Raw genomic sequence first — 16,772 nt, forward strand, 5'->3', positions numbered from 1 at the left:
GGGCGGCCGCCTGAGCGCTTCTCCGCAGCCGCCGAGCTGGAGCTGGACCTGGAGCTGGACGTGCGCGGGGCCGGGGCGCCGGCTGCCGGGCAGCGGCTCCTCCAGGCCGCGGCCGCAGCGGAGAATGAGGCGGCGGCGGCGGCGGCGGCGGGCTCCCGGCGGGGCCGCGGGGCCGGGCGCAGGCTGCGCTGGCTCATCACCGCGGTGCTGTGCGCCGCCTTCCTGGGGCTGGTGAGCGCGGGGGCCCGAGGCTGCGGGGCCGGGGCGGGAGGTTCGCGGCTCGCCTCCGCCGCCCGCCGGCTGGTGACCTTGGGCGCGGTCGTCGGCGCCGGCCTTCGGGGCCGAATCTGCAGAACGGGCACAGCCCCGCCGCCCGAGCGCTGTTCAGTGCGAAGTTGGTTTTCCCCCGAGATCTGGGCACCTCCCGGGGGGGGGGGGGGGTCGGGTGTGGAGCCCCTGCCCCTCCAGCCCACGCAGATGCCAAGTTATCCCCCAAAGCTGCTTCCCTGGGATTTCCTCTTCCTTGTCTGGCCAGATTCAGCCGACTCCTTATGTTTGCAGGTGGAGGAAACAGGACCCGAGAGGGAAAAGGACTTTTCTGCACCACGCAGCCGGCTTTCCGTGCGGGAGCCAGGAATAAGCTCTCGTTCTGCCCGCAGCCGTGCACAGACAGACCTTTAGGTCCCCCGCGTCTTCCTTAGAGCAAACTGCAGGGCTAGAAGCGCCTTCTTCTTCTTCTTCTTCTTTTTTTTTTTTTTTAGATTGTATTTATTTATTCATGAGACACACACACGGAGGCAGAGACAGAGGCCGAAGCAGGCCCCACGCAGGGAGCCCGACGTGGGACTCGATCCCGGGTCTCCAGGGTCACGCCCTGGGCCAAAGGCGGGCGCTCAACCGCTGAGCCCCGCAGGGATCCCTAGAACCGCCTTCTGACACCCCCGTGGCTGCCCCACGACTCCCTTATTTGTGGAGGTCTCCCTGTCATCCCCGGCCTGATGAATGGGGATCTTGGGGATTCACTAGGGTGAGTCCTCTGAGGACAGTCATCCCTGGTCACTCAGCGTCTTTCTCTTGAACCACAACGGATTCTTGGAGGATTTTGATGATATGAAAAAAGAAAAATCATTGCAGGGCACTGGTGCCAGGTCCTGTTTTGGGTGCTTTGCAGGCAGGAAGTGATTGGATTGCAGATGCAGCTCAGCCTCCCCTCCCCATACCAAGTGCTTGCTCAGCTCTCAGTTTGGGACTGCTCCGGCTTGGGCAGGACGCACACCCAAGTGTTTCAAGCAGAGCAGTCCAATTAGAAGGAATTCTTTTTTTTTTTTTTTTTTTTTAAGATTTTATTTATTTGACAGTAAGTGAGTGAGTGTGCATGCACAGGCAGAGTGGCAGAGGAGTAGAGAGCCTGACACTGGGCTGGATCCCAGGACCGCGGGATCACCACCTGAGCCCAAGACTGACTCAACCAGCTGAGCCACCCAGATGCCAGTAGGATAAATTATTCTTGAAGCATAGACCCATTAGAAACATTAAAAAAATTATTTATTTATTCATGAGAGACACAGAGAGGCAGAGACACAGGCAAAGAGAGAAGCAGGCTCCATGCAAGGAGCTTGATGCAGGACTCGATCCTAGGACCCCGGGATCACGCCCTGTGCTGAAGGCAGCCGCTCAGCAACTGATCCCACCCAGGTGTCCTAAAAGTTTTTTTTTTTTTTAAGTTTCCAACAAATATTCTCTCATAGCTTGGGATTTGCTTTGAAGAAAAATCTAGGTTTAGAAATGTTTAAATTGTCTGTCTCCTGTGTATTTTGTGTGTATCAGAGGAAGGATACTGTGCAACCCAGAAATACTGCCGTTTTGACAACATCAAAAACCAGGAATAATATTTTAAGCTGCCACATAGGCAGATGTTATTTTACTGATTGTAAATAAAAGATTTTGTCTTTTTAAATTCTAGGGAATGAGTGTTGCTATACTGGGACCGACTTTTCAAGATTTGGCAACAAACGTGAACCGCAACATTAGCAGTCTTTCTCTGATTTTTGTGGGCCGTGCTTTTGGATTTTTGAGTGGCTCTGTGATTGGTGGAATTCTTCTCGACAATATGAATCATTTTCTACTTTTGGGTGAGTAAAGACCAATTTTAGCTTTTTATGACTTTCAAGGAATTTACAATTTGTTTTTAAATATGAAATATGTTGTGTTTGACAACTCAAATGGGTAGTGTTTGCCAGGCATTCTCAGTGGAAATCAGGTCTCCTTGGTGCCTGTTTTCATCTCAGCAGTTATAGGGAATCTGTGCTGGGCCACTCTGGAAATTTAGATTAGCCCTAGAATGTGTCACTATCCTTAGCCTTCCTGGCTCTCAGTGTAGTTTAGGCGCCACCCCTAGGATCACATACTAGTCCAGAACTCTGCCTGTCAGGGTTTAGGGCTGATCTGCTGGAGCCACCATAGGTCAGAAGTGAATTCCTTGAACTTGCCCCGGCTAGACCCTGGACTGAGAATGAAGGTGGGAAGTACTGGGGGCAAAATGACATAGGCTAAATTTTTGTCTCGGATGCGCATATTAATGATGCTTCCAGACCTCTCTACCTCACCCTTGAATTAGATGGCAAAGCTTTTAACTTGCTCTTTTTTTTTTTTTTTAATATTGTTTATTTATTCATGAGAGACACAGAGAAAGGCAGAGACACAGGCAGAGGGAGAAGCAGGCTCCATGCAGGGAGCCCGATGTGGGACCCGATCCCGGGACCCCTGGGTCGAAGGCAGGCACTAAACCGCTAAGCCACCCAGGCATCCCTAACTTGCTCTTTTTTGAATAAATAGACACGTTGAAAGAAAATCTGGATTAATGAGATAAAACTGCTTTGGAAGTAAGGAGAATAATTTACTCTTGTTGATGAATAAATGAATAATCACTCAGATTTCCCAGGTGGGTTGAGAACATACAGATCTCTTGTATTTCCTTCCCTACTCTCAAGCTAAATTGCTTAATACATTTCTCCTACAAACTATTGTGACAGCATTTTATTTTTCTCCTAATTTTTAATTTATTATTTATTTATTTATTTTTTTCTCCTAATTTTTTAATCTCATATCTAAACGTCTCTTTTTATTTATTTAAAAAATATTTTTAAAAAGATTTATTTACTTATTCATGAGAGACACAGACTGAGAGATAGAGGCAGAGACACAAGCAGAGGGAGAAGCAGGCTCCATGCAGGGAGCCTGATGCAGGACTCGATCCCGGATCCCGGGATCATGACCTGAGCCAAAGGCAGGCGCTCAACCGCTGAGCCACCCAGGCGTCCCTTAACATCTCTTTTAAAAATATGAAATATTTAAATAAATAATTTTTGCATTATCTGCTTTGCTATAAAACTTTGCCCTGTAGGATGTGGTTTGATTATCAGCAATGCTGGAAATGTACTCATTTTAGGATAACTTATATTTTATGGTCCATAAAGATTAGGAAAGCTTGCAAAGGAAATAACTGTTTGTAGATGCTGAACCTCTCATTCACTTACTGTTACTCAATTGTAATTTGACCTGCTTTGCATTTATGGGAGGGTTTATGATGTTGACTTGATTCACGACTCTTTGTGTGAATACTGTTTTTTATAGCTGACTTTTACCTTTCTTCTCAGGAATGTCAATGTTGGCTACCACAGTTGGTCTTTATCTTGTTCCATTTTGTAAGACAGCGGTGTTATTGATCATCATGATGTCCGTCTTTGGTGTTTCAATTGGCATTCTGGATACAGGTCAGTGAGCCCTTCAGTGTCATCTCTGGGAATAGAGACTTTCTACTAGAAAAAGAGCAGGTGACATCAACTTGTCATTTGCAGTGTGAAATGACACCGACCTACCGAATTGCTCATGGGGTCACCCAGTCAGAACCACCCTCTGGCAACTCTTCTTCTTGCCAAGTAGGGTGCCTGCTTTTGAGCAGCCAACCATGGAGTGAATTTAAAGAATTTTGTTCAGTGAGAGATTATTGATTTACAGTATCCAAACAGGAAAGGGTCCCCCATGTGGGTAATTACGGTATAGGTGAGTGGGCTTCCATTTTGGGATAGAACTTTATCAGTGTAGTATGGGAGGAATTGATGGCTTAATAGGTTAAATCAGCTTTGGAACCGGATTTGGCTGAGGAATCCTAGAAGCAGCTATCCAATTTGAAAAGCACTCTGCCTTTTGAACTAAGAGAAACCTGTGCAGTGTATTATTTTCCTTCTCTTTTTTTTTCCCCTCTCTCAAAAGCTCCTGCCTTCCTGCAGGAAATCCCCTCCATGAGTATTGGTATCTTATAAAACCTACTAAATAACATACTTGGCATTTGTCTCCCCCCGAAACCCAGGTCTCTTCTTCCCCTGCTCTACTGTTACCTGATAGGTTGGGGATATTTTATACTTTAGGCTTAGTTTGGTTGTGAAATTATGGGGTACAATTGTATGTTTATCTGCAAATATGTTTGTTTTTTTTTTTTTTTTAAAAAAAGAGAAAGAGAAAACACAACATTTGATGCTTCTTGCCTTTTACTTTTGTTTCCTGTAATGGGCCCAGCAGAATTCTACAGTGTTCAGGTTTTTGAACCTATGTTTTGCATCTACGAGATAGATAATTTTCCTCAACTGGTAATTTGGCCATTATCTGATGATAATATATATTGAAGATGTTTACAAACAAATAAATATCCACCTCTTTCCCACTCCCCGCCCCCCTCGCACCCCACCCCCACTCCCACCCCCGCCAGCCACATATTAAAACTGTCTTATAAAAAAAAAGCCTTGGGCTACTGTGCCTGGCTCTAGGAGGTAGTGGTTTACTAGCTTGCAGAATCCATTTGTGACGATGTGATGTTACGATGCTTAGAATTCTCCGGTGGAATTCCTTGATCATAAAATTGACTGAGTTATAACATTTGATGACGGAGAATATCTTAGTCCTTGTGCCACAAAAAATATACTAATCCTCTTTCTGATAGTAATGCACTGTTTTTTGTTAAGTTACTATGATTAAATCATTTTCCTCATCTTTTGTTGGTAGGTGGTAACGTCCTAATCTTGGCTATTTGGGGGGACAAAGGAGCCCCACACATGCAGGCCTTACACTTCAGTTTTGCCTTGGGTGCCTTTTTGGCTCCACTGCTGGCTAAATTGGCCCTGGGCACGACGACGGTGTCTGCTGCAAACCACACAGAGGCCGACTCTAACCACTCTGCTCTCAACCAGTCATCTGAAGCGGACTCCGAATCTCTCTTCAGAGTACCTGACAATATGAATTTACTGTGGGCCTACGCTATTATCGGTACTTACATTTTTGTAGTTTCTCTCTTTTTTTTCGCTCTGCTTTTTAAGAAAAGCTCAAGGCAGGAGAAAGCCAAAGCATCTGCTCAGAGGTCTCGAAGAGCTAAATACCACAATGCCCTTCTTTGCCTCCTTTTTCTGTTCTTCTTTTTCTACGTTGGAGCCGAGGTAACGTACGGTTCTTACGTTTTCTCGTTTGCGACCACCCATGCTGGCATGAAAGAAAGTGAAGCGGCGCTGTTGAACTCCGTCTTCTGGGGCACCTTTGCAGCCTGCAGGGGCCTAGCAATCTTTTTTGCTACATGTTTACAACCTGGAACCATGATTGTGTTAAGCAACGTCGGCAGCCTGGCATCATCCTTACTGCTGGTGCTTTTCGACAAGAGCCCAGTTTGCCTCTGGATAGCGACTTCGGTGTACGGGGCCTCGATGGCAACCACGTTTCCTAGTGGTGTTTCTTGGATTGAGCAGTACACGACCATCCATGGGAAATCTGCCGCATTTTTTGTCGTTGGTGCTGCCTTGGGAGAAATGGCTATTCCTGCGGTGATTGGAATTCTTCAAGGGCAGTACCCTGATTTGCCTGTAGTTCTGTACACCATTTTGGGGGCCTCGGTAGCCACTGCTGTTTTATTTCCCGTGCTCTATAAGTTAGCCACCTCCCCTCTCAATCAACAGCGAAAAGAACACAGAAAAAGCGAGGACCAGAAAGCTTTGCTGTCTAGTTCTGAGCTAAATGACTACGAGGAAGAGAATGAAGAAGAAGATGCAGAGAAATGGAATGAAATGGATTTTGAAGTGATTGAAATGAATGATACAATGAGAAATTCTGTAATAGAGACATCTAGAAATGTCCTGACAAAGCCCGTAGCTGAAATCTCCAGTCAATCCCACTCCAGTGCAATGGTGTTCGAGTCCTCTCCAGCTAACAGTGGCAAGTCCCCTGTAAGTCACCTTGCAAGAAACCAGTGTAAAAGGGACTAACGCCGAGAGAAGATGGATTATTTACTGACCTCCTTGAATAACCTCTGGTTCTAAAGAAGCCAGTTAAAGCAGAGCATTAACAGATTTTCAACATGCTCTGGGGATCAAAATTCCTAGGTCAGAGTATAGCAGATGCTACAAAGTTTTGCAAGGTTCTGTAATTCCCAGAGTTTTCCATAAAGAATGAATGGCCTTGGTCTCGTACAGCAGGGTCTTGTGAGGCTAGTGTTTGGCATGTGGCTGATGAGGTAATGTGTTACGATCTCCACCCCTCCGAGCACGCAGAGAAGGTGTTGTTGAGAAGCTGGGTGCCGTTCTCATAGCTTGAAACCCTCTAGTAGTTGAGCCGAGTAGCTGAACAAATGATCAGTCATCAGCATTCTATCAGGGAAGTTGAGGAGTGTTGTTTCTTAAAAAGAACAACTTTGAAAACGGACAGAGTTTTATTCATTGCTTTGCCCTCGCTGTAGTGTTGCACCAGAGAATGCTCATGCCTCATTTGATTTCTGATTTCTGTGAAGAGAACACAGAGCAGGACCCCAGAGACCTGGCTGCAAACCTTGACTGCTGCTTACTAGTTTTCCGGCCCTGCACTCGGTCACTTTACTTGAGTAGGGCCTTGCTTATCTGTCTCCTGATCTGTGATTTTATCAGTGAAAGTGAGATGATTTTCAAACTAGGAATCCTTACGTTTTAAAGTTTGTGCAAGAAAAAAAAAAGTTTGTGCAAGATGTCAGAAATTCACATGTGCCATCCATTCTTCATTTCAAATGAGAAGTGAAACAAAATTGATAGTTTTAAGAATACTACTGATTATGAATCTATGCCCGTTTCAGAGACTCCGTGTTTAATGACTATCTGCAAAACACATTTTTCAGTATTGTGTTTCATCAGTTCTAAGATGCACCCTTTTCTACCTTTTTTCCACAATTTTAACATCTCTGAAATCAGAATATGTCTTAAAGTCAGTAGTCACTTAACATCGTGAAGAAATTTAATCGACAGTTTATCCGTATACATATCCAAAGCAATGTTGCATGTTACAATCAGTGTCTTACAGTAATTCATTCAATTAGGAGATTTTACTATTTTTACAGATATTTTAAAAAGAAAAGTTATTTTTATATGCTGATTTTCTTGATGTTCAAATGGGGTTTGGAGATGCAATGTTCCGACTTTACAGGCTGTTTCAGAGTTACTAGGTTAGTAATAGGGTGAGTAATTGGTAATGGAGTCTGAGTCTGAGCCTTGCTCTTCCAGGACTTGCTCCTCATTGCGTCCGGCTGGTAATCACATTGTAAGCGCTGTGAACTAGGCTGCAGTTTAATTTACAAAGAGGCACAGTCTTTTGCAGTGTTTGGATTATTTGTATCACCCACGTAGGGTTCTTCTGGAGTTTGAAATACCCGGGAGACCAAATAATGATTAGAAAGGGGCTTGGTGGCTAGGAGTCAGGGATCGCAAAGGGTACTTCGTATGAGTGTGGCAAAGCTGGTGTGAGCTCTCTTTTGTTTTTTGTTTTTTTTTTTTAAAGATTGTATTTATTTATTAGAGAAAGAGTGAGAACAAGAGCGATCACAAAGGGAGAGGAAGAGGCAGAAGCAGACTCGCCGCTGAGCAGGGAGCCTGATGTAGGGCTTGATCCCAGGACCCTGAGATCATGACCTGAATCAAAGGCAGAGGCTTAACTAACAGAGCCACCCAGGCACCCCGTGAGCTCTCTTTTGATAAAGCACTGATGGCAGCTTTTGTTTACTTCTCTTTACCACGTTTTATGGTGAAGAACATTTAATTTCTACCTGTTTGCATTCTTTGCCTTCTCTTATTTATCTAATTTCTACAAGTTTGCGTTTGTTTTTTCTGGAGTGAAATACAGTATCTGTTTTGACCACTGCCCATCCACCTTCTATACCACAATATGAGTTTGTATATAATCTAGCAATTTTAGAGAGGGCCGTTGGAGAAATTAACAGTAAAAATTCTATTCTTGCTCTTTTTTGTACTTTGCTTTTCTCATAGCTAGACCTTGGAGACCACCTGTGTTCCATATATGCTTTTTCTCAGGTTGTTGGAAGTTAGGCAGTAGATGCTATTTGGCAGCTGGGAGGCTTGCTAGAACAGGGATTCAATCTGCAGCATCTACATTTAAGGGGTAGAAGATGTGGCTCAGGGAGAGAGGGACGATTATAAGAACATGGCCGGAAATTTGGAAATCCTCACTGGAAAATCCACTGGAGTTCCACAAACCAAAATGTGAATGGCCATATGAGATTACAGGCATTGTTAAAGTTTGATGATGTATTTCCATATTGGAAGGATAAGACTTAGTACAATTCCAAGAATTAGCATTCATTCTAATAATCAGTTCTTAGGTAGGTGTCTGCTGATGCACAAGTAGCCAATACTGAAGTATTCTATTGCTGAATAACAGATTTATCAGTTTACAACAACAGACATTTTTAAGTAGGCTCCATGCCCAGTGCGGAGCCCAGCATGGGGCTTGAACTCACAGCCATGAGATCGAGACCTGAGCTGAGATCGAGAGTTGGTTGCCTAACTGACCAAACCACCCGGGCACCCCAACAACAGACATTTTTTATCTCACAGTTTCTTGGGTCAGGAATTTGGGCATGACTTCCCTAGGTCCTCTGCTCAGTGTCTCATAGGACTGCAGTCAAGCTGTTGGATAGAGCTGTGCTCTTTTTTGGAGATTTGGGTTCTCTTCAAGTACCCTGTTATGTGGTTGTTGACAGTATTCAGTTCCTTGCTGTGGTTAGGCTGAGGCCCCTGTTTTTTGTCTGGCTGTGAACTGTCACCAGTTGGTTGACAGTTCACCATTCCTAGAACCAACCACCTAGGGCCATGCAGCCCTCTGCAGACCTCTCACAACATGGCATCCTATTTCTTCAAAGCCAGCAGGGGAATCTCTCACCTGGGTCTGCTAAGCTAAAGCCTTCTATAACATGATATAATCCCAGGAGTGGCGTCCCATCACCTTTGCCATATAATCTTGGCTAGAAGCAAGTCACGGTTCTACCCAAACTCAAGGGGAGAGGCTAGTACAGAGATGTGACTCATCTGGGCCCCCCTAGAGTGAGTTTGCTACAATCTGGTACCTGAAAAACCGAGGTTCAAGAGAACTAAAAAGTTTGAGCTGGGGACAAGAAGCCCTCAGCAGTCATCACGAGTGATTACAGATACCAAACTGAGTGAGCTAGTGTGGGCGCGGAAGGCTCCCCGTATGGCAGGCCCACGAACCTGGTAGAGGAGACTCTGTGGGGCAATAGATGGGTTCACTCAGAGTTAGGCACTTTTTCCCACTTGACATTTTATGGTCTTTCCCACTTTTAACTTGTTCAGATGCAGCTTTCTGTGAGGGAAATAGGTACATTTCACTTGAGTTGTATTTTCATAGTAAAGTCCAAGAACACTTTTGAGAGCATCTTTTGGTTACTCTTATTTTTTAAAGAGAAATGCTTTTTAAAAAAAAAATCAGTTTTTATCATAAAAATAGTGAAGATGTTAAAAAAAAGTCATGCTGGAAGATTAGGGAAGTACATAAAAATGAAAGGGACAGGTATAAAAATTTATATCGAGTTTTTATTTATTTTTTTAAAGTAAGCTCTATGCCCAGTGTAGGGCTTGGACTCACGACCCAAGATCAGTAGTTGTCTGCTCTAACAACTGAATCAGCCAGGTGCCCTTGTGTAAGTAATTTATAATTCTAAACACCTAGAAAATTTCTTAACATTTCTCATCAACATAATTTCCAGGGTAAAGGGATAAAAAAAAAAAACCTCCCCCCTACCAGATAAAGTTTCAGAAACAACTTGAATTTTTGTGTCCAGATTGCATTAACACTGTAGCCAATGGACTGGTTATTAGTTTGAAGAATTGTAATTTATTTAAAAAACACACACACAACAAGCCTAATTGATCACTGTAGCAACACACTCCTGAAGACTGTGTGAGCCCGGGATTACATGTAAAGTGAGTTCGTTTCAGGTAGAACCATTAAATAATGAGGATAGCTGTCTCATAACCAGAACTTTTTGTTTACCATAGCAGTGTATCACTCCTGCCACTTAAAAGTTCTTTGTTGTTTGTTTGTTTGTTTGTTTTTAAGATTTTATTTATTCATGAGAGATACAGAGAGAGGCAGAGACATTGGCAGAAAGAGAAACAGGCTCCATGCAAGGAGCCTGATGCGGGACTTGATCCCAGGACCCTGGGGTCACGACCCGAGCCATAGGCAGATGCTCTACCACTGAGCCACCCAGGGGTCCCGAGCTTAAAGTGCTTGATGGCAGTAGCCATGTCCCTCTGGGATACCCTGTATCTGTGTTTGTTACGTGCCGCTTGTTTTGTTCATAGTGCTGTGAATGTGTTTGCATATGTGAACTCACAGATATTACATGTGTTTCATGTTCTCCTACATTGGGGGGGCGCAGTGGGGGTAAAGGTAGTCGAGAAGAGATACAAAAAAGTTTATGATTCCAAGTTTGTTAGAAATGGCTCTTTTTTCATTGAAATTGTTATAGCGATTATTATAGATTTACATGCAATTGTGCGTAGGGTTTCTTTTGTTTTCTTTTTCTTTTTTTTTTTTACAAATTTGCTGAGCAGGGCTACTTGCTCAATCTGGAGGGTAGAGAACTAGACTAATGCTTCTCATAGTTTAATGTGCATTTGAATTGCTTATTAAAATACAGATTCTTTTTTTTTTTAAAGATTTTATTTATTTATTCATGATAGTCACACAGAGAGAGAGAGAGAGAGAGAGAGAGGGGCAGAGACACAGGCAGAGGGAGAAGCAGGCTCCATGCAGGGAGCCCAATGTGGGATTCGATCCCGGGTCTCTAGGATCGCGCCCTGGGCCAAAGGCAGGTGCCAAACCGCTGCGCCACCCAGGATCCCCTAAAATACAGATTCTAATTGAATAGCACCTGGGGTAGGCGCTGGGATTCCGTATGTCTAACGAGCTCTTATGGATGGGGAGCTGTTGCCCTGTGGACTGACCACATTTCGGGTAGCAGGATTCACTTTTTGAGAGGGTCAAATTCTTTGCTACTTTTGGGAATTCAGTTTGTTTTGTTTTTGCTTTTCTTAATCTGACCTTAAATCTGTAGGAGTCTGTAGTTCCCATGCACCCCCTTCTCTCTCTTGCACACAAACTCTAGGACTCTATTCTGAATTCTCTTCAATCCTCTCCATTTACTGCACTGACTGTTGAATATTTATTTCTTATGTCTGTTGAATGCCTCCTATTTGGCAGTCTCTGTGAGAGGTGCTATGTGTACATTGGTGGAAAGGTCAGAAGGTTCCTGCCTCCATGGAACATACCCTCTATAGAAATACCGTCCAGTAGAATTTCCCACAGTGATGGGAATATTTTATATCTGCACTGCCAAGTAGCCACTGGCCACACGTGGTGAATTGACTCCTTGAAATATGGCTAGTAAGACACAGAAAATGGAATTTTTTAAAAAGATTATTTACTTATTTATTCATAGAGACAGAGAGAGAGAGAGAGAGCAGTCACCATGCAGAGAACCTGACGTGGGACTCGATCCAGGGTCTCCAGGATCACGCCCTGGGCTGCAGGCGGCACTAAACCGCTGCGCCCACCGGGGCTGCCCAGAAAATGAATTTTTTAATTTAAATATCTACCTTAGCTGATGGCTGCTATATTGGATAACATGGTCTTTTTTTTTTTTTAAGATTTTATTTATTTATTCATGAGAGAGTGGTAGGGACACTCAAGAGGGAGAAGCAGGCTCCACGCAAGGGGTCCGATGTGGGGCTCTATCCCGGGACTCCGGGGTCACGCCCTGAGCCAGAGGCAGATGTGCAACCACTGAGCCACCCAGGCGTCCCTGGATAACACAGGTCTAGTGGAGGAAACAAGATATCAAACAAGTAATCACACAAGGTGTTTCCAGGAAGTCTTTATTTTGTTATATTAGAAATTTACAAGTATCTGGGGTCAGAAAGGTTGTGTTAGATGCCTTCTCAAATGGCATGATATAAATTATCACGGGACCTAAGGAAAGGCTGGTTTTACTGGGTCCTAATGGTAGACAGTGGTGTTTAGTGATCCAAAGGAGAAGCTTTGCCTTTCCTTGTGTGTTGTGGAAGCAAACCAAGGCCGGGCACCTTGGTTGTCAGGAGGATTTAAACCCCTTCCCTTTATGCACTTTGGCTAGTTGGCATTTGAGCTAGGTTGAACTTGACTTGGATTTTTATTTAGCTATAAATAGTTTCATACTTAATGAGTTAAAATTTTATAACACTGAATTTTTGCAAAGAGAAGTTTTGTGCATTTTTTCCCCTGCATCTTCCAACATTTTTTGGTGATTGTCTTCATCATGTGTTGTCATGTCCTCTATTTTCTGCCTTGTTTCTTTCTTTCAGTTCTTGCAGAGAAGATCCCTTAGGTTCTTGCAGTGTAGTTGTTAATTCTTAATGTATTGTTTTTCTTTTGGCTTATATTTTTACTTGCAAAAATGCCTTTCGTGTCCGGTCTCTGACTTTATGGCAACTTGCCTTCGATGTGTTCGATTATGTTAGTTAATGGGTGGCCTGGAGAAGAGTTGAAGTTGTTCGATGACATGAGTGACTTAAGGTGGTGAGCTTTTTAGCCTCTGAACAACTTGTTGAGATTGCAAGGTGTTTTTTAAAATCATTTATTTTCAAGTGTGATAAAATAGACATAACATGTACCGTCTTAGCCATTTTTAAGTGTATAAATTCGGTGGCATTCCTACGCTCACATTATTGTGCAACCATAACTGCCTCATTCACAAAACTGAAACTCTGATGAGCACTGGGTATTATGCTATATGTTGGCAAATCGAACTCTAATAAAAAAATATACAAAAAAAACCCCAAAACACTGAAACTCTGTAACCCATTAAACACCGTATCTCTCCATTACACCCTCGTATGAGCCCTGACAAAAGAGCAGTCTACTTCCTATCTCTACAATTTTCACTACTCTAAGTACTTCATATAAATGGCATTAGACGGTATTTGTCCTATTGTGACCGGCTTATTTCACTCCGCGTATTATCTTCAAGTTTCATCCAGGTTGTAGCCTGTCAGGATTTCCTCTGTAAGGTGGAGTAATAGTCTCCTGAATGTATACTTTGCTTACGCATGTATCTGTTAGGGACGTTTGAGTTGCTTCCACCTTTTGGCGATTGGGAATAATGCTGCTGTGAAAATTGAATGTACACATACCTGTTTGAATTTCTGCTTTCAATGCTTTTGGGTGTCCCCACAAGTCTGACTGCTGGCTCATGTGTTAGTTCTGTTTTTAATGTTTTTGGGTGCTTTCATTATTTGACTTAGATATTGTCCTAAATCCGTTTTTCCAGAAGAAACTGGCTAGAGGAAGAAGATAGAGAAACCCATGCATTTAGTCATATTGCTTCAAACTCTAGGCAGACTTTTAGCCCATTATAATCAATCAGCTTAGTGTCACCCACACGCAGAGTAGTGAAAGGTTATGTCCGACATCTACCTCAAAGTTTTGTTATATTTGCTTTCAGTTTTTATTCAGTCATTGAGCAAGTGTTTGCGAGCTCACTTTGAAATCTTACCTGTAATGAAACCAAACCTGGACCTGTGGGAGGTTGTTTTTCTAGACAGGTTTTCACCAGTCAGTTTTGATTTGGGGGGCTTAATGGGGTAGGGATGGCCTTGTAGATTGATTACATCTGTATTTAAGACTGCTCACACTTACATGGCTTTGTACAATGAAAAAGCTTGTTTGAATAACATATTGATATAAATAAATAACACTGTTGATTTAAGATAAAATTGTGTTTCATTTCATGGGTGCTTTGGCATCTCACCAGAAATTTGTCAAGAATATTTCCAGATTTTAGGTTGTGAGTGCTCCAAAAATGTATGTGGTAGTTGTCTTGGGTTCCTAAAGTGTGAATAGTGTGTTATTTTTAAGTTCCCATGGATATTTTAGAAATGACATCTAACATCTTTGATGACCTCTAACATTTCTGGCTCCTCCGTTTCTCTTAAGTTTATGATCTAGTTTCTAAATTCACAAGTCCACCGAAGCAGCTGTTGCCAGCTGGGTATCTTAGTTAATGTTTTACCTGAATAATAATCTCCTAATTAAGAGGATTACAGTTATGTCCTTGTTTCGGGACGGAAAGGAAGTTTTCAGAATTGCACATCAAGCAGGAACTGGGGAGCTTCTCGTTGCTTCCCTTCTATAAAGAACCCGCAGCTGAAAGTGCTATTAGTGACCGCAGCCCTTTCTGTCTCGCTTAGAACAACTGTAGGGATAATCTGGTTAAATGCTTCTAGCCTGGAGCGTGATTCATGTGTACAGCAACGTCTCCACCCCCTTCACACTTTGCCGGAGCCTTGGGAGAAGTTATTTTTAAAGTGGGAACGTTTGAGCTGAGAGAAGTGAAATGGCACCCTCTCTCGTCCTAGCAGTAATGACGCCGGGGGTGTCCTTATTTGACTGCTGCCATCCCTGCCTTCCGTCATCTAAGGCCACAGCTGCGCACCTTGCCCGGGGCAGGGATCTTCTTGTACCTTTGCACCTTGCCAGGACTCTGGGCAGAGCTTGGCTTTTCTGGCTCCTTCTCACTACAGAACCCGAGCAGCTTTGGCATTGGGCCAGATACGATAGGATTTCAAGTATAAGCAACTGTGATATCCAGGGTCCCCAGTGCCTTCCCCGAGGAAGCGGGGCCTTGGTTTATGGTTACACTCCTGCTTCATCTCCCAGGGATTTGGTTGAGCTTGAGAGGGGGCTGAGTGACCACGGCCTCTGTTCCTAAGGGTTCCCTGGGCGGGAAGGCTGGGGTAGGACCCTGTGGTTTACAAGGACCCAGACCTGAGAATTGGCTGGGGCTCCTGCTACTGCCCACTGGAAGGGAGAATGGGATTTTTCTATTTGCTCACTCTAGCGACCATTTCATTCTCTCTCCTTTGGGAAACTTCAATGGACCCTATAGAGAGAGGAGCTCACGTGTGCTGTAATGGTTAAATGTGGGGTGTGGAGCCTGTCGGCCTGGATGTGAATTCTCTGCCACCTACCACCTTGGTCACATTGCTGTAATCTCTTGGCCTCTATTTTCTTTCATGGAGTAGAGGCAGTGAGACGTCGATGAAATATGTTTTATTTTGTTTTTTAAAGACTTTATTTATTTATTCCTGAGAGACACAGAGACATAGGCAGAGGGAGAAGCAGGCTCCACGCAGGGAGCCCGATGCGGAACTCGATCCCGGGACCCTGGGGTCACGCCCTGCGCCGAAGGCAGACACTCAGCCTCTGAGCCACCCAGGCGTCCTTGAAATAATGTTTGTAAAGCACCTGGCATATTGCATCATCCACACATTTACGGGCTGAATTGTGTTGCTACACCCCACCCCACCCCACCCCCTATGTTGAAGTCCTAACCTCTAGTGGCCCAGATTGAGTATTTGGAGATAGGGTCTTTAAAGAGGCAGTCAAGCTAACATGAGTCATTAGCGGGGGGCCCTAATCCCCCCACATGATCGGTATCCTTAAAGAGGAAGGAATTAGGACACAGACTGGCACGGAGGGAGGACCACGTGAAGGCACAGGGAGAAAGATGACCATCTACGAGCCCGGGAGAGAGGCTGCAGAGGCGGCCAGCTCTCCAGTGCCTTGATCTCAGCCGTCCAGCTTCCAGAATCCTGGGGAGGATTTCTCTTGTTTGAGCCGCTCCGTCTGTGGTACTTCGTTACAGCAGCCACAGCAAACGAAGACACAGAGGAATGAGGGCTTAGTTACTAGTTACTATTCTTATTATTGTTTCCAAACTACTCAGCCAAAGGACAAAATGAAGTGGCCACATATGAGAAACTTTATTCATAAAGTAATATTCACTAATTTAGTAAAAGAGACTAACCACAAAAGGGAAATAGTAAGAGTTTTTTAATAACACCTGTGGGTGTGAAGGCCTGGCTGGACACCCTAACTAAGCTAATAAGGTTATGGGTCCCAAGAATATTTAGCTGTCGTGACACGTCAGTAAGAAGACCTGTGGCCAAGGGGTGCCTGGGTGGCTCAGTTGGTTAAGTGGCCGCCTCTTGATTGCGGCTTTGGTTACGATCTTGAGGTTGTGGGATCAAGCCCTTCATCAGGCTCCTCTCTGCAGGGAGTCTCCTTGAGATTTTCTCTCCCCCGCCCTCTGCCCCACCTCCTGCTTGCATTCTCTCTCTTCTGTGTGTGTCTCTCTAAAATAAGTAAATCTTAAAAAATAAAAACAAAACAGGAAGAAGACATGTGGGCTGAGAGTTCACACACCTGGCCTGGGGAGTCTCTGCTCAGGTACCACACAAAGGATGGCCTTCCTTGGACCCAACCAAATAGTTAAGATAAATGGAGCCCACGAGCAATAAAAGGGTGAGAAATAGCAAAAGCACATAACTTTTTATTTTTTTATTTTTTTTCTTTATTTA

General features: G+C 44.1%; 1 protein-coding gene across 1 annotated transcript; it reads left to right on the top strand.

Annotated features, from left to right (window-relative positions):
• The first annotated feature begins 151 nt into the window (after positions 1-151).
• Positions 152-14,126, top strand: MFSD4B (major facilitator superfamily domain containing 4B). The gene is made up of 4 exons (XM_038554963.1): positions 152-231; positions 1,964-2,132; positions 3,657-3,773; positions 5,059-14,126. The coding sequence occupies exons 2-4, from the start codon at positions 1,967-1,969 to the stop codon at positions 6,300-6,302; spliced, it is 1,527 nt and encodes a 508-aa protein (XP_038410891.1). The 5' UTR covers positions 152-231; positions 1,964-1,966; the 3' UTR covers positions 6,303-14,126.
• Positions 14,127-16,772: the final 2,646 nt, after the last annotated feature.

The sequence above is a fragment of the Canis lupus genome, chromosome 12, assembly GCF_011100685.1.
Source record: "Canis lupus familiaris isolate Mischka breed German Shepherd chromosome 12, alternate assembly UU_Cfam_GSD_1.0, whole genome shotgun sequence".
NCBI lineage: Eukaryota > Metazoa > Chordata > Mammalia > Carnivora > Canidae > Canis > Canis lupus.